The sequence below is a fragment of the Coenobita brevimanus genome, chromosome 55, assembly GCF_032717465.1.
Source record: "Coenobita brevimanus isolate Jiangsu-jjx chromosome 55, ASM3271746v2, whole genome shotgun sequence".
Taxonomy (NCBI): domain Eukaryota; kingdom Metazoa; phylum Arthropoda; class Malacostraca; order Decapoda; family Coenobitidae; genus Coenobita; species Coenobita brevimanus.
In genome coordinates this window covers 962,786-984,275 of record NC_137008.1, presented here as the reverse complement: position 1 = coordinate 984,275, position 21,490 = coordinate 962,786, and the positions used below count along the sequence as shown (strand labels likewise).

Here is a 21,490-nt window from a genome sequence, read left to right as displayed (position 1 = left end):
TGGCATTCTGTATTCTACATATTAACCCCTTGAACCCAACAATTTCACTTTTATATTATTGTAGCAGCTACTAGACGATCATATTCAGTTCAGGATGCCCTATTCTGCTGAAAGGGTGGATGAATGATTTATCTAACACCTCCAGTTCAAAGTCTCACTTTACCTGAATAAAATTGTCAAGAGTTGCAAGAATAATTAAAAAAAAAAAAAATCTGAACTGAAGGAATTAAACTTGTGTAGGCAGTGAAGCCGTTTATTACAGTGTGTTGTAAATTACTGTTTTGTAGTACTGGTGATCAAATGCTTAGCAGCTAGCAATATTATTATTTATATTTTTTATTTATTTGCTTATTTTTTGCATTGTATGAGAGATAATATAAACCTGTCAGTCACTTATTTAAGTAAACATCTTTTTTCTTATTGTAAAATTGTATGCTGAGTACTGTAGTTGAAATATACTGAGCCTTTTGGGCTGTTTAAAAGTAAAATGGTAGATATCTTTCAGAGGTGAATTATGCAGTACAAAGGGAAGGTTGAACAGAGAAGTGCAATTTTTAGCATAGGTAATGTAAGTACTGGGAGGGGTCATGGAAAGAACTAGTTGAAATCTGGAATATACTCATATTTTGAAACAAGTGATATTGTATGAATAAGTCTGAGGTGAGGAGCTGTTGTAATCACATTGCTTTAGAGAGGTGACTGTCCTGTTGTGGCAAAACTTAAATAATGAAAGTTGTTATTAGTTAAGTACTTTTTTGTTTTATAAGCCACATTATATTTAGATGTGAAATAGATTATGCAAAAGTGAATGCAGTGATTTCAAGTTGTTTTATGGGCTAAGTATTAAGGATATGGCATCCTGGAATCAGTGAGTATATTTTCTTGTTTGAAAGATACTCTTTTACTTAGTATTCTGTATGACAAATAGATTTGCTGGTTGTAGCATATGTAATTGGAATGATCATACTTTTTTTTTTTTTTTTTTTTTTTTTTTTTTTTTAAGCTACAAGTAGTCATGCACCAGGCTATTTCACCTTTCATGACTCTAATGTGTGTATGCCTTGGGTGACCTGCTCAAAGTCTTATACAAATATAAAGCACATTTGTGCTTTCTGGTCAGCAAGTGATGGAAATGACTGTGCAATTATATTTCTCAAATTGCATTTCAGCATATGATCACATTAGACCTGTCTTTAGTACACGTGGTATTCATGTCTGCATTTATATTTACAGTAAACCCCTCCTTAGCATATACATCACAGACTGACCATTTGGTTGTCCACAAATACCTATGTGTTTTACTGGTAGTAGGTTGTTGGCTACCATAGACTCTGGGAGATATTACCATGAGAGTGGAGTGTGGATACAGGCTTGGTAACTAGCCATGCAGTCATCACTTAGGCAGGAAGCTAAGCCACAAATGTTAAAAGGACATGATGAATTACACATTGTTACAGATATTATTGCACATCTGAGATCTCTTCTTATAAGTTTCCAGCAGCTGTTGGGAAGTAATTACAGTAGTTAGTTTTGACAACTAGTACACTAAAAACAATAGCTGTAGCATGGCCAGCCTCGATGTGGGAATTCTGTAAGAGGAAACGTGGTGTCACATGAATCTGATACTGCACTGGGAACTTGTCTTAATTTTTTATAAGGCTGGTGCCATCATTTGCACAGGCTTACAAAAGGATGTAAACATTTTGCTAATGAGAGGTTTACTGTGTAGACAATACTGTATTGAATAAACTGAAATTAACACTCATTCTGTACTGTGAAACAAATATAATTGAGCATTAAAAAACTGAAATACTGTACCACATCCTTTAGTAACCTGCATATAATCATCAGATGCAGATAAATCACATTTATTTTCTCTTACTATATAGTATATCATGGTTATGTGTGGTTATATGCACGTTATTATATAGGTGTTGATACTGACTTACAAACTGAATTGTGGTTATTAACATGTCTTGTTTTCTGCGCAGTTCTGTTAGTGGTAACTATGGTTATTCTATATATTTTTCTTGTCTTGCATCATTTGAAGTTCATTATCATGCAGTAAAAAAAAAAAAAAAAAAGTGTTCTTTTGTTGTACATACAATAATTAGAGATCGTGTGACTATGCTCATTGTGATGTTTTGTAAGGAAATATAAGAACCATTTTCATTCTGATTTTTGCTTACCTACTTTAGAAATTGAGTGTACATTTCCAGAAGTGTTGTCTTCTTCATCATCATCATTACAAGAAGGAAAGGTACAAGTTGACATGTACAAGTCTGTGTCTGCAGACACATGCACACAAGTGAACATGTCACATTGAACTGTAAACACACACACACACACACACACAAACTCTCTCTCTCTCTCTCTCTCTCTCTCTCCAAAAAGGGGATATTTAAAGGTAGAGTAGAAAATACCTTCGGCTTTAACTCTTATCACCTCATCTCTGATCACAGGGTCGGACGGGCAGGAATCATACAGGCCTGGGACAGTGTGGTGACAGGTGAGATGGGGCAGTGTGGTGACAGGTGTGGTGGGGCAGTGTGGTGATGTGTGGTGGGGCAGTGTGGTGACAGGTGAGATGGGGCAGTGTGGTGACAGGTGTGGTGGGGCAGTGTGGTGACAGGTGTGGTGGGGCAGTGTGGTGATGTGTGGTGGGGCAGTGTGGTGACAGGTGAGGTGGGGCAGTGTGTTGACAGGTGTGGTGGGGTAGTGTGTTGATAGGTGTGGTGGGGCAGTGTGGTGACAGGTGAGGTGGGGCAGTGTGGTGACAGGTATGGTGGGGCAGTGTGTTGACAGGTGTGGTGACAGGTGAGGTGGGGCAGTGTGGTGACAGGTATGATGGGTCAGTGTGGTGACATGTGGTGGGGCAGTGTGGTGACAGGTATGGTGGGGCAGCGTGGTGACAGGTATGGTGGGGCAGCGTGGTGACAGGTATGGTGGGGCAGTGTGATGACAGGTGTGGTGCGGTAGTGTGTTGACGGGTGTGGTGAGAGTGTGGTGACGGCTGATATGCAGTGAAGGTAGAGCTGGGTTGGGTAAGTACAGTAGACAAGCTGTGGAGGAGGGTCTTGTTTGGGATCGTTAGAGATTGAGCGTGTTTTCTGCCACAGCAGCTTCGACCGCCGGTACAGGAGGGTGAGAAAAGCATTGCCTCGTACTCTACTGTAAGTTTTCATCCTTTAGTGCCCATAATTTATACAGCACGAATTCAACTAATGCTTTTCGATTGGTGTGAAAGTTTTCTTCACTGTAGAAAAAGCTTACCATCCTCTGCATCTGCCTATTTGTTATATATCGCAATTAGTGATGCTTTGTAGGTGAGGACATGCACTGCTTTTTTATCTGTATGGAGAAACATATGCAATCGTCCTTTGATATCATGCCTAACCATAACTACCTGTGCGATGGAAGTGGCCAATGGAGAATTTTGTGTGGTGGGCATTAAGAAGGAAAGTCTGCTGTGTTTATAGTCAGACACATTTATTTCGAAAGGGGTGCCTTCAAACGAATTGTCTCCATATCATCCTGTCCTCCGCCATGAGGCTGCCCTTTCTCCAACTTACTCCTCTCTCATACACCTCTCCATCCCAACTCCACCTCATCCTCCGTGTGATATTATCAAATGACCTAAAGCTGAGTAAGCAGTGCACCGAGGTGGTTAAAATTGCAAACAAGCTAGTGTGTTTTATTTGAAGAACTTTCGAGTTTAAATCGGAAAAATTCATACTTGCCTTGTACAACTTGTTATTGCGCCCCCATCTTGAGTATTGTTCTGGTATCCGTACTACAGAAAGGACATAGAAAAATTAGAGAAAATACAGCGAAGAATCACAAAAATGATACCACGACTTAGAAACAAACCATATGAGGAACTTAAATTATTTAGCCTAACGAAGCGCAGGTTAAGAGGTGACCTTATTGAAGTTTTCATAATCATGATAGGATATGATAACTTAGACATGCATAAATATTTTGAAATAGACCGGTCGAGTCAAACCAGAAGTAATGGCTGCAAAATTATGGGAAAGCGTTTCCAATCCCATGAAGCAAAATTCTTCTTCAACAGAGTCTTAAATATGTGGAACAGATTACCCTCAGATACCGTGAACAGTACACGAGAATCCTCAGCTGACTCTTTTTCTTTCCGAATAACTTGCTTTTATAGCTACGTGTAAGTTCATTCCCCTTCTGTCTACAAGACACCCTGTAAACAACGTACCCGTACATAGCGATGCATCGTCATTACATATTTTTCAACTCATTCAATGCAAATAGAGTAATATAAGCACAGATTAGGATCTGCACAGATAGCCCTGAGTTAACGGTCACAACTCTTACATTCGACCTGTGATGGACTGTGGATCACTGAGGGTCCCTGTTAGTCAAGTGACCACCATCGGGATTTTTTAATGTACCAGGGGTCACTGCTTCAGCAGGAAACATGTGTACTTGACCCACATAGGGAGAGTTCCCTGTCTCAGTGGAGTGAACGGAGCCAGGGCCTGAATGACTGCTGCCTGCCTTGAAAGTGGCAGGCAAGGCTGCCGCACCACCCCTAAACATCCACACTGTGCACTGTGTACGAGTACATGTAGTTTCCACGTTTTGTCCACAGACGTCCCATTAACTCAACGTACCCGTTCATAATGTCATGCCGTAACTATTAGTGTATTTGATTACTTTCCCTTTCAGGTTACTCAAACAGGAAACTTATAGACAAAGTATTACAGAATATGACTTTTGCTTTCCAATATTTCCTGTGAAATTTCGATGTCAGTTTTTCCATGCTGCATGGTGGTTTTTCTCACCTTTTCCTGGAGGGTTTGGGGATGGGGGTAGCCTTCTTGCTTTACTATCCTTATCCTTCAGCATGTAGAGTTAGATGTTGTAGCCATAGTCTTCCCTGTAACAAGCAGCCTCGAAAGGACCATGAGGTCTGTTGCTGTTTGCTTTCCTATATAATCCTATGTAATCCATCTACCCCCTTCACCAAACTCAAATACCGGCACTCTATCAGGTCAGTCTCTCTATCTCTATTCTCTTCACATGGCCAAACCATCTCAAGGCATTTTTAATGCTTTCTAACACCCACATAGGCTAAACACTACAACGCTCATTTACTTCCTCATTCTCAGTTCTCTGTCGGTCTTTCCACGTCCTCCTCACAGAGAACTCATTCCCACTGCTCTCATTCGTGACTTGTGTCAGTCCAACAGTGTCCAACCTTCATTCCCATACGTTTGAGTGATCACAGTGTCCTGCTTTTTCTTTTTTTCTTTTTACTTCCATGTTCACTTCTCTATTCCTTATCACTGCTCAGTGACTCTTTAACTTTTCTTCCACGTTGTACCTTTTCGTGCACTTCATCCTGAAAGCTTCCATCCTCTTTCATCATGCTACCTAAATATATGAAGATACGAACTTTCTCCATTTCCTGACCATTCAGCCTCATTATGAGCTCCGTTACTTCATTCCTTCCAAAAGCCATTAGTTTATTCTTATCCATATTCGTTTTTTAATTTAGTTGTTTTCCTCCAAACTTCAACCTACAGTTGTTCAAGTCCAACTGTTGCAGATTTTTTATGAATGAAGGACGCCAGTAATCTGGTGTATGGATTATTTTTTGATTCATTTGTTTTTCCCTTGTAAAAAAAAAAAAAAAAAAAAAAAAACTGAAATACTAGTTTACGAAGCCTCATCGTCATTTAACAGTACAGTATCACCAGTAAAATGCAGTACAGGATATTTCCATACCCTACCCTCGCTCACTTTAGCATCCACTGTCCACTTTGTACTCTCTCTCTCTCTGTATGTATGTATGTATGTCCATATACATACAGTATATATATATATATATATATATATATATATATATATATATATATATATATATATATATATATATATATATATATATATATATATATATATATATATATATATATATATATATATATATATATATATATATATATATATATATATATATATATATATATATATATATATATATATGTGTGTGTGTGTGTGTGTGCGCGTGTGTGTGTGTGTGTGTGTGTGTGTGTGTGTGTGTGTGTGTGTTCAGTGTATTCACACACTAAGACAGAATGACACACATACACACACAGACACACACACACAAATTTCACAGCTGCGTGTCAGTGGAAACACACATTATCAATCTGGACTAATGAGGAATGACATTACATAAATATGTTTACTTTGATTTTATTTGTATTTACCACATATTGGCTCCTCTCCCTCCCTTCCAGCAAGGTAGTGAACCAGAACAGAAGAAAGTAATCTTACTCTCATTCCAAATTCAGTTTTCACACGTAATGGTGTGCAAAAATGCAACTTTGAACTATCCAGTACTCCAGCCCGCTGGCATGAATGATGAGAATGCAATGTATGCGTGATAGACATGAATGGACAGAGCAAGTAGAGCGATTCAACTGACGCGTGGCTATCGAGTGAACTGATATGTCCCGCACTTATTGCGATAATGACTTTAGTGTGGATGGTTCCGCTTTAGAATTACGAAGGCGTGAAGAATGAATGGACTTACACCCAGAAAAAATGGACACTATGATGGTAGCTAATAATTTCCTTCTATTTGTGGTTCTCTACTCCTATTTTCGAAGCCTGTTCACGATGATGTAATGATAAGATGGGGTTTGTGTGATGTTATTAACGTTATATAACTAAAAATACCAGTATTATATATATAACTAACTGTTCTCATCTTCATCTTCCCTCAGCATGTCTGTCTATCAATCCCTCCCCCTCTCTCTCTCTCTCTCTCTCTCTCTCTCTCTCTCTCTCTCTCTCCTTATATACTGTATATATATATATATATATATATATATATATATATATATATATATATATATATATATATATATATATATATATATATGGTACCGGTATATAAAACGACTGTGATACGTGGGGCTGCTGTTACTAACTCACTCAATAAAGTGCCTTTTGGTGACTGCACCAAACGACAATCCAGTTGATTTCCTGTAACCTAGGAAACCATTAACTAAACTGGATGGTAACCATATAACTAGATGACACCTGGTGGTGTAATGGGTTATGGTTAGGCGCTCCAACTGGATGGAGTCTGTAAAGGTTTCCATTTGAAGGGTGGTTGGGGCTTCATGCTCACATAATACCATTCATCGACGAATGAGGCTGCTCACCACTGCCTTAAAAACTGGGGCTATGTAGCCCAGTCCCTGCCCTCTATGCTCGTAATGGGCAATAAAGGATTTGTTGATGGAATATATACGTAGCCGAGCGTTCTCACCCTTGTGCTCCTCCCCAGACTGCGCACCGTGAGAGAGCAGCGATGGCCAGGGTGACATACCTGATGTTGATGGGGGTGGTGGTGACCTCGGCGCTCGTCTACGTCCTCACACCACGACCTTCGTCTGCCCACAGTCACCCGGACCACCCTCTTCCAGGTACACAAAAAGGGCGAAAGATGGTGAAAAAGAGAAGAGAGCGTAGGATGGCAGAAGAGAGGAAGGGAGCTTGATGAAGGGACTGCTGACATACTCAATCTAGAATTTTCGTGTCCTCAGAGGAGGAGACAATGATTCAGTGCTGAATTAGGGAATGAATGCTGTATTTTCATTTATCAGCCCTGTGACTGGATCATCAACGTGATATGCTCCTTGCATGTTCGTGATTTTTATACCATGGAGGGAGCCTCGGTATGTCTGTTGTCTGTGTCATCCTTCTAAATGAATAGATGAATTTTATCATATTTGGAATGCAAACAGAATTGTACCAGTAGTGTGAAAGATGGTCGTGAATATGTACAGTTTGCATAAAATTAAAGTTGATGGCAGAACGAAAAATTTACCTTCATTTACGGCTGCTGAGTGTTGCAGTAATGGTCTGTGGAAGAATGATCACAGAGGAGGCAAGGGATGCATCAGAATGTCTGGAAGATGACTAACAGGGTTAGTTTAGGAGTGGTAGGGAATGTAATGATCAAGTATTTGCAAATTGGCAGAGTGGAGGAAGCAGGTGAAAAGGACTGTACGGTATTTATATCAACTATGGGTCTGTAAAAAAAAGAGTATGACAGGATAAAGCAAGAAATATTAGGAAAGGTTTACGCAGCCTATGTATGGTGTGGCTGGAACGTTGCTGAACGCTGCTCAAAATTTTCTATCATGGAAGTGATGTTGGAGAGGGACGCCTGCACGCGACTTGAATAAGCGTGTTTAAGCACCCATATCTGTGCGGGAGAGGGACACCTTCATGCGGTGACACTGATATAGCCAGGCAGATGTCTAGGTGTATAAGTGTTCTGTAACTCCCTCCCTAACCCTCGATAGGAGGATGTGGACTGCCGTAGAAGGGCCACTTCAACCTGCAGTTTCATTAACACTTCAGATGAAATGCTGCTGCTGCTCTTACTGCTACTACTACTGATGATGATGATGATGGTGATGCTTACTACTATTTCTACTACTGCTACTACTACCACACTAGTAGTAGTAGTGGTAGTAGTAGTAGTAGTTGTAGTAGTAAAATGTCAGACTTTGGTGTGGCATGAGATTGAAATCAGGAGTAAGATGTGTGGATTTTGGATTATTGAGAAGCGATGGAGAGTGGGTTGGATAAGAAATGTGATTGATGAACGTTGTGGAATAAGGACGTCTGCTGACAACTGAGATGAAGAAGGTGTGCTTAGATGCTTTGGTCACATTGAGAGAATGGATGAGAACAGGGTGGTGAAAAGGATATTTGAGAGTGAGTTTGAAGGTGGGAGGAGGCGTGGTAGGCTAAAAAGAAGGTTTATGGATATGAGTAATGAGTGTGTGATAAAGGAAAGTATGGAAGCTGAGGTTAAAGAACTGACTGGTGAACGAGTTGGTTGGATGAAATATGTGCGAAGAAGCACATATCGTCCTTTTAAACTGATAGTTGTCGGTGAAAATTTATCTTACAGGTAATGTGAAGCACATCTATAAAAGAAAAATATTAAAAAAAAATATGGCCGGATGGTCATGCCTCTGAGGCTGAGTTGTGATTCCGCGGACTCTAATACTGAATGATTGTGTGGTCCATTTCACTGAGGATGGTGTTAGTATTCTCCCTCCATCGCGTCTTTATCTTTCCTAGCTTTCCGCACCTTACATCACTCCGTCCTTTAGTGGAATGAAGATGGTCAGGTAAAAGGGACCTGATGGAGCTTGTTCAACGGGAAGGAAGCGTGGGAGGCCGAAACGAAAGCATAATTATGAAGAAAGCATGATTGTGTTTCAAAAACGAAGAGATGACAGTGACTCGTCAGCATCCATGTTTGCACTACTGCATGCTGTCACTAGCCAGTGGCCACAGTCAAATTCCGTTACAGGAATTTAATGAAACGAGTACTTTTCAGCTGATTTTTCAAATGCAAACGTATTTGAAAAATATACTTAAGTTCAAGTAATAATTAACATTTTTTTTTCTTTTTTTTTTTTTTAAGTAGGTACCTACAGAAGTTACTTATGTACAGTAGTCAAGTAAATCTGCTTCGTTACATTACAACTCTGACGACGGCTGATGGATATACCTTTGGGCCGAATGAAACTGAAAGCCCAACGCGATAGGCGGCCATTTGCCGCGGCAAGGGTGTGTAAAAGCGATGAGGTTGTATTAAGTTTCAAAATATAGCATTCCCGCACCTTTTTTACATCTACCATTATGGTAATTAGGCTTTGGAGTATTTACAAGAAGTACAGTTGTAAATTATATGCGCTGGAGTTCTACTTCTCTCAGAACAGAAATTGATGTGAACAAGCACTTAACATGGCTATTTGTATCAGCTATTTCATATGCTCGTGCACATACCGGTACATAAAATAAATAAATACCTAGACACCTAGATACATACACAGGCAAATCGACATAAAGGTAAAATATAATAACCAGGAAAGAATCTGTATTTTCATGCAATTTTGGCAGACAACATAAAAGAACAGCCTTATTCCTTACCTCGCCTTCATCATCACACTGACACGAACACGCACGGCTACGCTGCATCAGCTCGGTCCTGTCCTCCAGGTTCTCTTCATCGATGGGCACACCTACACGCAAACTGACCCAACTAATCCATTATAAATGACTGCACTCAACATCACTACTGTAAGACAAACAATTGATAGAGGTTCTTCCTATTTGCAGAACTTGTGAAGCAGGGAGGGCAGAGTCATTTATTTGAGGCAGCGACCATCTCACACCCACTGTTTAGCACACGAAGCATCCCAACACAATCAGCGTTTAATATTCAACGCGCCACATCAAGTGTGAATCTCAACTCTCAACGCAGCACAACACGCCAGCCCCACAACGTTCAACGCAGCACAACTCAGCAACCTGTCAAACGTGATCGCACCAAAACACCCCACCCTATCGATATTCAGCACACCACCGTACACCCATCACCCAAAGCACAACACAGCACTACACTCGCACCTCTCAGTTCGCAGCACACCACCACACAGCTGCCTCTTAACACACAGCCCATGACAGATTTACCTCGATTTCTTCCCCTCAGGTTTGCTTACTTGTTTTTTTCTTCCTTCAGTTACTGTGCAAAAGATAATGTTTGCAGGTTAATTAAAAGTGGGAGATTCGTGGTGTTGACACAGATTTTCACTGTCACTGAGAAACATGGAGCTACTGGCATGAAGAGTACCAGAACTACACTTAGTATGTTGTAGTATACAGGAATGCACATGGTCTATTCTTTATTATTTCAGTTTACGAACAGCAAAGAGAAATCGTGAATTTATGAGCACTACAAACGAAGTTATCGTTCTTTTTTCTAAGTGTATTTTATGATGGAATAGACACTTTATCTCTTGTCTTTTGCACATGTAATTAACGATGGAACAAATTATTCCCTTGTTTTTTGCATGCGTGTAATATTTATCGTCTGTCTTTTGCATAAGTGTGATTAATGACGGAACAAGTGTCTTTAACCTCCTAAGCTAACGTGACTTATCCATCCCACAGAGACGCTGCTCCTGATAGGCGTAACGTCAACGTCTTCCTCGTGGACTCTGCCAACAACACTCATCCCAACTACCGCGCCTGGTGTGGAGTGGAGAGGTCAGGCCACGCTCCACCCACCTCACCTATTAGCTAGAAACCCAGACAGTAATCGATAACCTCTCCCCCGCAGACAAGAGCCATGTACTGTGCCACTGGATCAAAGAGTCTATCACTTTCCATTGTTTTCCCCATCATATCACTGCGAACTCATTTCTTTCAGTCTCTCCTGGAGTTTATTTCGTAACAGTGTGAAAAAACTGTTTACTGGTCCATGGATTTATCTGCCTGGAGGAATACCGATTATTACTTTTGAGTGCACATGAGTAATTTGACACATTCCCAAAACACTCGCACATATTACCGTTCCTAAATGGCATGGACATCAGATCACAATACCACACTCTTTTCCCCACACTTCTGGGGTAGGAATGTACCATCCCGCTGCTCACCTCTTGTGGTGCAATAACCTCGTAGTCCGTAGAGAAGCGAGGGAGGCCGGGAATGGGAATGCCTTCTCCTCTGATGTTTCACACCGCTGATGTGTGTATGTTTTAATGCAATGCTAGTACTCGAAGAGGGCGCCTTCGTGCTGTGGCACTGATATAACCAGGAGGCTCTGCGCCCGGTTATACAAATGCCCTTAAACTCGCTCCCTATCTCCTGAATGAGGGATGGTGGATTGCAGGAGGATGGCAGCTTCAGCTTGCAGTTTGCTGGGTCCACATTCATGTGAACCTGGTGCTACGACCACCACTATTACTACTGCCTGTGCTGGTGTTGGCCCTGGAGAGGGAAACCTTCATATGGTGGCACTGACATGACCCAGCAGTAAAGCTACCCCGTTGTGCAAACGTCCCTCAATCCGCCCTGGCTTCCGAAAAGAGGAGGTTGAACTGCAGAAGAATAGCAGTTTCAGCCTGTAGTGAAGTGCATTCACGTATAGATAGGCATCCTCCTCCTCCTGCCGCCGCTGCTCTTGGTCCCCTTATAACCAGAAATCTGTCTTTGAATGGTGATGTTCTCCACAGTTAGTACAGAAAATAATACTTAATCTAACTAATGAGAGCTTAAGCATGATAATATTACATCAAAAATATTTGCTGTTGTCTCTTTTGAAGATGGACTGGCACTGTGTCTGTGGCAAAGGAATGAGTATGCACCGTCCCCTGATACTGTTTGGACGACCTTGTTGGTTCCAATATGAGTGGTTGTCTACACTCGATAATTTGTTTTCTACTGTCAACAGCCAGGGAGATGTGACCTGCTCCTACAGAGATCTGGTCCATATTAAGGTTCTCTAACTTTGTCTTTATACAGGAATCATATTGTCTGTTTATTCTTGTCATTCTGTCACGGTGGTACCATCGTTATGACTATCCCCTTGCCTGTCAGGATTATTCCTCTGCTGAATTAGCCAGACTTTAACCCTAAATGTGTCAGTCCATTGCCTAGGAAAGTGTTAATAGAGACAGATGTAAATTACATTATGTGCATGAATGTGATGTCTGGTTCCTTCATATATATATATATATATATATATATATATATATATATATATATATATATATATAAATTTTTTTTTTCTCATGCAGCTGGGCGCGCGAGAACCCCCGCCTGCAGGTGTGGTTCATGCTGACCTCGCCGGTGGTGGACAACTCTGACCTCCTGCCGTCGCGCCTCCTCCGCCAGTACCCAAACCTGATGCTGGCCAGAGTGCCCATCCTTGACTTGTTCACCGGCACGCCACTCTATCATCTCTTTACCTCGGAAACCTGGAGGAAAAATTCAGGTGCGGTAACAGGCGCCTGACGTATTCTGTTGACATATCACATCCAAGTTTACACCTGCCAGAGAGACTGCTAACTGCAATATGCTGCCACGTTAGTAGCGTGTATGTCGAACTAAGTTCATACTCAAGATAATATATTTGGGTAGTGACTCCCACCATCTCTTGCATCTGCCCCACCCCTCTTTTGCCAAGAGGTCTGTGGTTACTATCTCTTCCCATCCCTATCATTCCCACGTCCTACACAAAACCATTTTGTATAGTTGGATTACATGAACTAAAGTAGATTTGCTGTATAGTTTTTCTTTATTTGAAATCAGCTCAAAACTTTCAAACATTATTTCGAAAGTTCAGATACATGCATGTACCGTTAACCCTGTAAGTGATAAGTTGAACCTTGACCTGTGGCTGATTTTTTAAAAGCCAATAATTTTCTGAAGTCGATACTCATGACTATAAATTTCTTTGCAACATTTGGCGAAATCTGCCTGAGCCATCTGCTGGTATTTTTTCCCTTCTTTTGAGGGCGAGAGTAATAATGTGGAAAAGTATGCAGAGAAAGCAAGAGGGGAGTGAGGGGATGGGATCGAGGAATTTATTGCTTGACGGTCAAGGGTAGACCACTGGGTAATTCTGATATTCCAGGATGCAGTTCAAATTCACTTATTATTAGAAGAATGATTCCTGTGATTTAATTTTGTTGTCATCAGTTCCATTGCTCTTCCACAAGTCCACCAGCATGCCATAAAAGTACACTTACTGTTGCCAGCACAACCTTATTGTCTCAAAACTTGGATAGACACACAGGCGGTGGTATGAGCTGGCGAGCCTTGTAAACAAGGATTGCTAGTGAACGGACTGACTTCCTTAAGTCCAGAGTCGCGGATATGGTATAAATAAAACTGACCAACGACAGTAAGGCAAACTGACAGATGATGGACACACGGAATCTATGCATGCAGTACTGCGGTATATTTGTACAGCGTGATCACCCCCCTGGGGGTAGGGGGGTTTTCAAGAATACTCCCCCAGTATCCCTGCTTGTCGTAAAAGGCGACTAAAAGGGTTGGCGGAGGGTTAGTGCCCCTTCCCGGAAAACAACTAACTAAAAAAACAAACAAGAAGCCTCGGACAAGGACTGACCAAACGATGACGACCCATGACCGGACAAAGGACTTGGTAATGAGTACATAGAATGTAAGAGGAGCGAATGATGAGGTGAAAGAGAGAGAGATTGTCCAGGTGCTTGAGGATGCGAAAGTGGATGTATGTGGAATAACTGAAACAAAATGGAGAGGAGAAAGTGTGAGAGAATGGGAGTATTGGCGGGGTATATGTGCAGGAGTAGGTGAGAATGAGAGGGCAAAGGAAGGAGTGTGTATAGTTGTGAGTAAAAGACGGAAGAAGAGCATAAGACAGTATGGATCAGTTGGGTCAAGGATTGAGTGGGTAAAGTTGAAAGTTGGAATACAAATGTGGGCGATTGTGTGTGTGTATGCGCCAACGCAAAATCGTGCTAGAAGAGTGAGAGAAGAGTTCTGGACAAATGTGGAAGTGTGCATGGAAAAGTTTGGAAGGAATGAGAGAGTGTTTTTGATTGGTGATATGAATGGTAAAGTTGGTAATGTGAAGGTGGATGGAATAGTTGGTGAGTGGGGTGTGCCTGCTGAGATAGATGAGAATGGGAGTGCGTTAGTGGACATTTGTGCTGGGAGGGGGTTGGTGATAGCCAATACCCTCTTTAGGCATAAAATGATCCACAGGTATACATGGCGAGTGATTGGAGGGGTGGGTGGTGAACTGAATAAAAGGAAGGCAATGATTGATTATGTGTGTGTGGATGAAAGGATGCGAAGATGTGTAAAGGATGCAAGAGTGTATAGAGGTTGGGGGAGTGGACTTTCTGACCACTACTTGGTGGTGGCCAGAATTAGGATGCAAGTAAGATGGAGGAATAGAAGAAGGGAAAGACGAGAGGAAGGAGTAGTTGCAAGGAGAGTGGAAAGGTTACAAGAGGATGAGAAAAAGGCAGAGTATAAGAGAGAAGTGGAGGAACGATTGGGCAAATATGAATTGGAGCAGATGGGAGACGTGGAAGGTATGTGTAAGATATTTACAGAAGAAATATGTGCAGCATGTGATGTGGTGTGTGGAAGGAAGAGAAGACGGAGGGGGGTGCAAGGAACAGCGTGGTGGACTGAAGAGGTGAAACAGGCTGTGGCACAAAAGAAGAAAGCATACAATGAATGGATGAGAAATAGGAGAGTGGAAGAAGTTGAGAGGCGGAAGAGAGAGTTATATGTGGAAAGGAAGAGAGAGGTGAAAAGATTAGTAAGAGAGAGTAAGAAGAGAGTGGATGAGGAATTTGGAAGGAATTTGAGTGTAAAGTGGAGGGACTGTAAGAAAATGTTCTGGAGAGTAGTGAAATGAGTAAGACAGGGTGGAAGTGAAGTTAGCAGGGGAGTGAAGGATAAAAATGGTAGATTACTAGTGGAGAAGGGAGAAAAAGTGAGCAGATGGAGAGAACACTTTAGGGAATTGTTGAACGCAGAGGATGGAAGTAATGCGAGTATAAGTGGCTGGGGAATGGCTGGGAGAAGGAGGGAGGTGAGAAGACAGGAAGAAATCAGTAGGATAGAAGTTGTGGAAGCAATGAAGAAAGTTAAATCGGGGAAAGCCCCAGGAATTGATGGAGTGTGTGGTGAAATGCTGAAGCATGGGGGAGAGATAGTAGTAGAATGGATGTGGAAGATGTGCAGATTGGCCTGGGAGGAAGGTAGAGTCCCGGAGGATTGGAAGTCAGGTATAATTATTCCCTTGTACAAAGGAAAAGGGGAAAAAGAAGTGTGTGGTAATCATAGGGGCATTTGTCTTCTTAGTATAATAGGAAAAGTGTATGGTAGGGTACTTATAGACAGAGTTAGAGAAAGAACAGAGAAATTAGTTGGAGAAGAACAGGGAGGCTTTAGGAAGGGAAGAGGTTGCGTAGATCAGATATTCATTCCCAGATCTTTAGTGGAAAAGTTTCTAGAGAAGGGAAAGAAGTTGTATGCGGCTTTCATGGATTTGGAGAAAGCATATGACAGGGTGGATAGACAAGGATTGTGGAAAGTGTTAAGAATATATGGAGTAGATGGGAAGTTGTTGAATGCTGTGAAGAGTATGTACGATGGTGCGAAGGCTGCAGTGCGTGTGGATGGTGAACTAAGTGAATTTTTCTCTTTGAAAGTTGGTTTGAAACAGGGATGTGTCATGTCTCCATGGTTGTTCAATCTGTACATGGATGGGGTAATAAAAGAGGTACAAGGTAGGGTAGTGGATGTTGGAGTGGCCCTGGTGAGAGAGGATAGTGTTTGGAAACTCCCTGTACTGTTGTTTGCAGATGATACTGTGTTGTTGAGTGAAGACGAAGGGGAGCTGCAAGGCTTGGTGGATGAGTTTGAGAGAGTGTGTAAGAAACGGAACCTAAAGGTGAATGTAGGGAAGAGTAAAGTGATGGTCTTTGAGAGAGGTGAAGTTAGTGAATGTACAGCGAGGTTGGATGGTGAGGAACTGGAAAATGTGAGTACGTTTAAGTATTTGGGTGGTGTGATGAGTAAGGATGGAGGTTTGGAGGGTGAAGTGCTTGAAAGGGTACAGCAAGGAAGAAAGGTTGCTGGTTCCTTGAAAGCAGTGATAAGAAACAGGGAAGTGAGCATGGAAGTGAAAAAGTTACTACATGACAGTATTGTGATCCCAACTCTAACGTACGGAAGTGAAGCTTGGACATTGTTGGAAGGACACAAGTCAAGAGTGAGAGCAGTGGAAATGAGTTATTTAAGAGGAGCCTGTGGAGTCACGTGGAGAGACAGGCTGACGAATGAGGATATAAAGGAGCGTTGTGGTGTGGATGTGGATGTGATAGGAAGCGTTATGAGGAACACACTGAGGTGGTTTGGCCATGTGGAGAGGATGGAGGGTGAAAGATTGACGAAGAGAGTGTATGTGAGTGAGGTGGAGGGGGAAAGAGGGAGGGGGAGGCCGAGGATGAGATGGAGGGACGGGGTGGAGAGGTATATGAGAGAGGGGGGTGTGAGTTGGGAGCAGGGCAGTGAAATGGCGGGGGACAGGGCGACTTGGAGGCGATTTGTTTGTGGCCACCCCAAACGGGATTGATGCGTCTAGCAATAGATAGATAGATAGATAGTGATCATCCGAATATAATTAACTCTTTTTAACTTCATTGACAGGGTTGCTAATTTGCAACAGGTATAGGCCTGTTCCAGGTCTCTTGGTTCCTGCTTCTGCTTCTCTCCTAAAGCCTTAAATTTCCACAGACAACCACCCTTCCCCCTCCCCCCCACCACCACCAATGACCCAGCCCTAGATGGGAATTTACTGTTTAAAGTTTACATGTAACATATCAGTGGACTGTCAAATGATCTTAAAATCTGGTATGTCTATGTATGCACTGAGCTGAGCGTGTAAAGTGACTGTGATGGTTGTGACAGCGTGGCCCATCGTGGACCTGAGTGACATGCTGCGGGTGCTGTTCCTGTGGCACTGGGGCGGAGTGTATTCAGACACGGACATCGTGTGCGTCAGACCCTTCACACTCCCGCTCAACGCCGTGGGCTTCTTCACCAAAGGTGGGGCCAACAACGCCCTTCTCAGCTTCGCCAGGCGACACAAATTCCTATCTGAGCTCATGGAGGATATGAGGAAAAGCTACCGAGTAAGTTCAAAGTAGTTCCTGACACACTTGTTTTTATTATCCCAGATTTACACATATCACTGTAAGTTTCTGTTGCTTGTGTTCTTGTAGGACTGACTTGCAATAACTTAAAGTGAAGTTCATGTATCTAGATATTTGTTTGATATTAGGAAACATGGAGTTTGCGACATACCTCGTGTTATGATTATGTTACTGGGAAAAAAAAAATGCTCACAGAGACAAGTTGACTGTATTTCGGATTATGTGCTTTTGGGAAAGTGATAGTTTGTGAATGGATGAAGGAATATAATTTATAATGTGATGTGGTGCATCAGCCGCGGGAGTGGGGTGTGCTGGGGCCACAGGCGGTGACTCGGGTGCTGCAGCGGTGGTGCGGGGCTTCCAAACTGGCAGAGGCCAACGGTCAAAGCCAACTGACCTGCAATGGCGTCACCGTGTACCCGCAGACCCACTTCTACCCGGTACCCTGGCAACTCCACCAGACCCTCACCAAGGCCTCCGGGGCTGCCACATGGGACAAGGTCAGCAACATAGCTCTTGTTCAGTGCAATGAACCTTATCGTCACCCTCATAAAGAAACCGCATAAGTCACTATTTCTACTTTTCGAGAAATCGAGGAAAACCTGTCTCATTCTCTTAACTTTTAAATGACTTAGGAAGAAACTTGAGGCGCATTTTAGACCACTCACACCCTGGCAAAGGCAGCTATACCAATAGGTGCGCCACGTGATGAAGAATTGATTTTGGCAAAAATCCAGAAATCGCCGCAAAATGACTTAGGCAATTTCTATATGAGTTGACGTTATGTGACCTGTCCAACTGTCATGCTGAAGGCTAATCAGGTAATTATAAATATGAAGTTGAGAGGAGCATAACAAGGTCTTGATAAATAAGACGGTCATTAGCCAGCTATTTGTTGGGATGAACAGTACAAGGTGATTCCAAAGTCAGGTTACCTTGAGAAAGAATATGTGATGGATTATATTACGTACCACAGGCCCTACGACGCTCAGGAACGTTTTATCACCTGGAGCAAGGTCTGCACAAATGCACTGCCGTTGACGGTAGCCATATCGAACATGTACTGTGACTTATTCTCTGTTTTATTGCATATTGTTCTATTTAATATGGCTTTTGAACTACCTTTTATCTCTCCTCCCTGCTACCTGCAATTACATATGGAGGAAACGAGAATTGTTATGGCTTGGAATCGTAAGGCGCTTAAATTTTGAAAAGGTGCAAGAAAAACTGAAGTATCATTTGCAATTGTTAGACAACTGGGTATTATTTTACTTTAATCCCACCCGGTCGCTGGAAAATGTGACTTATCTCTATATGTCGGGTGTATTGAGTACATCATTTTCTTCTCAGTAAACATCCGTCGCAAATAACTACTTTCCGAGATATATGTTATTTTTCTTAATTATTTGAGATGAATGTCGCGCCATATTTGCTGGTGCGGGCACGTTTACTCGGTCTAAGTCGGCTGGACTCGAGTGTACTCGGCTGGTAATTTCGTATATGTGAGCTTTAAAAACAGCCAATCAGGCGTCGCAAAGGAAGAGGGACTTTTGAAACCAGCCAATCACAACAGTCGTAAGTAAAACCAGCCAATCAGCTTCAAGTGTTTGTGGGTGACGCAAGTACTCCCGAGATTTGAAAGTCAGTCACAGTCATGGCCTCCGGTGCAGAAGAACGTGTTGTCGATTTCAAAGCTTGTATCGGGAATAAGACGGACTACTGGCAGATTATCAAGGACTATCACAGTAATAGCGAAACATCTATTGAACTACTAAGAAAACACTGGGTTTTGCAAAGTGCAGTGCAGTGTAAAGAGTGTGATTTGCCCTGCAAATATCGGGAAGACAAGACATCAGTGGCACTGTGGCCGGTGGAAAAAAAAAATAAGAAGAGTAAGGGGAAGGTGCAGTGCAAATTCACCATTTCTGATCTCTAGGTAAGCATTCCCCTAGGATAGGTTAGGTTAGGTTAGGTTAGGTTAATGTAATGGGGGGTCTGGGGAGCGAAGCCCCCCAGTTAGGAAACGGCCAGGGCTGGGGGGTCTGGGGGGCAAAGCCCCCCAATTAGGAAACACGAACTCAGGGAGCTGAAAATTATATTTTTCCGAAGGATTTTAGTGTTTTTCGTTTGATTTGGATACCAGTTCCAGTCGGAAATCACTCGATTTTCCGTGTTTCCCCCACCCAAAACCACGCTTTCCCACAGGTCCCCCATTATTCTTTCTCAGGAGTTTCAGAATGCAATGTTTTAGTGTTATGTGATTCTGGTGGTCATTTTTAGTGAAAATTACTCGTTTTCGTCGTATTCCCCCAATAACCTTGGTACAGTGGGGGGGGGGGAGTTACGGAAAACGAGTGATTTGCGACAGAAATGACTATCAGATTCACATGAGAAACACTATAAAACATTGCATTCTGAAACTCTTGAGAAAATATGGCAGGGTGGGACTAAAGTAAAAATTTACCGACAACTGCATAATGCCATTAAAACAAATTTTGCATATTTCGCTAAAATGTGTGGTGGTTGAAATCTGATATACTGGAGGAATGATTAAGTAGTAATGGTAAAATATAATAAGACAAATTATAATCCCTCCGTTTCGTTCACCTATAAATAAATAACTGCATATATTACTTGGTACAGTTAAAAGGCCGACGATATATACCTTACTGATTGGACTATTATTTTAGTTATTCATTCATTTATTTATTTATTTTGCGGTATCCGTACTTCTAGATTTTCAAATAAGATTTTTGCCCTTCGCCCTACCTGGCATATTTGTTAGCTATGAAAGTGGCGATGAACTCAAAATCAATCAAATGTATAAAGATGATTTAATTTTCCTACTCTGCCCTTCACAACAACTATACCTTTCCTCCCTCGGTGCACAGGATGTAACTTCATCCTGGCTAGGGTGATGTAGGGTGATGAGACCCATGTTAAGTATGAGGCAGATAGGCTGTGTGTGTGATGTGATTACGTTTATGCTCCTTTCTACAATGACGTAAAGGTTTAATTGCTAGTCTGCTTCCATGAGAACACCATAGAGTTATAAGTGCTGTAGTGTACCTTCTAGCCTAAGTGGAGTGGGTGAAGGTTCTACTGAATATTAACCTTCCTAACACTGGCCACCTGACGTAATCTTCTGTTACAGAAATTCAACGAGAGTTTCGTGCTGCACATGTGGAACAAACTCAGCAAGAACTCTGCCGTGAAGGCGGGCGGTGACAGCATTTACGACACCGCGGCCAAGGCTCACTGTCCCCTCACCTACCACCAGGCCACACTCAGGTCTTCATTCTTCTAGAGCTTGATGTTTGAAGACACTCACCGGCCATGACTACTCTGCGATGTGTAAATATGCTTTCAGTGTTGGACTCGAGGTGATGACAGTATCCAGTCTCACGTTATCTTCCCAACGGCAGTGTGCACTAATACTGACCATTTGTACTTTGATAGGTTTGTCTGGTCCCACTGTGACTATAGTCGGTTTGTTTTTACCTGATGAAACTGGGTCACTCCCACAATTTAATAATTAGTTAATGGTTACATGAAATTCGATAGCCCTGTTTATGAGGTAGGAATGAATCTCCTTAGTTACTCGTCAGATCGAGACTCCAGTATGACTACATATGGCCATCAACTGAGCTGAAAGGGGCCAGTGGTCTTTGTTAGATTAGAACATCGTGCTACAGTATGCGATATCAACGTGGGTTCTGAATAACGTGGCAGTGTACCGCCATGAAACAGAAGCCAGACTATAACCAAAAATCTGTTCCTTAACCCACTGAATCTGGTGACGCATTCCATATGTTATTCCTGTTACCTTCAGACGATTTTATTCAGCACTGAGAGAGAAGTCAGTCTGGTCTCTGTAAAGTTAACGAAATTGTCTG

The 21,490-nt window shown here is 42.1% G+C and overlaps 2 protein-coding genes across 2 annotated transcripts; both read left to right on the top strand.

The window, feature by feature from the left end:
- Positions 1-2,491: 2,491 nt before the first annotated feature.
- LOC145401194 (uncharacterized) lies at positions 2,492-12,374 on the top strand. The gene is made up of 5 exons (XM_080273498.1): positions 2,492-2,509; positions 7,340-7,478; positions 10,201-10,573; positions 11,035-11,130; positions 12,320-12,374. The coding sequence occupies exons 2-5, from the start codon at positions 7,364-7,366 to the stop codon at positions 12,372-12,374; spliced, it is 639 nt and encodes a 212-aa protein (XP_080129624.1). The 5' UTR covers positions 2,492-2,509; positions 7,340-7,363.
- Positions 12,375-12,702: 328 nt separating this feature from the next.
- Positions 12,703-20,901, top strand: LOC145401193 (lactosylceramide 4-alpha-galactosyltransferase-like). The gene is made up of 4 exons (XM_080273497.1): positions 12,703-12,862; positions 17,350-17,573; positions 17,888-18,094; positions 20,749-20,901. Exons 1-4 carry the CDS (start codon positions 12,703-12,705, stop codon positions 20,899-20,901), a joined length of 744 nt encoding a protein of 247 aa, XP_080129623.1.
- Positions 20,902-21,490: the final 589 nt, after the last annotated feature.

Excerpts from the sequence above, each read along its gene's own strand:
- LOC145401193 (XM_080273497.1), top strand. The coding sequence starts at position 12,703 with ATGCTGACCTCGCCGGTGGTGGACAACTCTGACCTCCTGCCGTCGCGC. Across the intron at positions 17,574-17,887 it reads ATATGAGGAAAAGCTACCGA|CCGCGGGAGTGGGGTGTGCT; the intron begins GTAAGTTCAAAG and ends GTGGTGCATCAG. Across the intron at positions 18,095-20,748 it reads GGGCTGCCACATGGGACAAG|AAATTCAACGAGAGTTTCGT; the intron begins GTCAGCAACATA and ends CTTCTGTTACAG.
- LOC145401194 (XM_080273498.1), top strand. The coding sequence starts at position 7,364 with ATGGCCAGGGTGACATACCTGATGTTGATGGGGGTGGTGGTGACCTCG. Across the intron at positions 7,479-10,200 it reads CCCGGACCACCCTCTTCCAG|AACTTGTGAAGCAGGGAGGG; the intron begins GTACACAAAAAG and ends TCCTATTTGCAG. Across the intron at positions 10,574-11,034 it reads CCTCGATTTCTTCCCCTCAG|AGACGCTGCTCCTGATAGGC; the intron begins GTTTGCTTACTT and ends TCCATCCCACAG.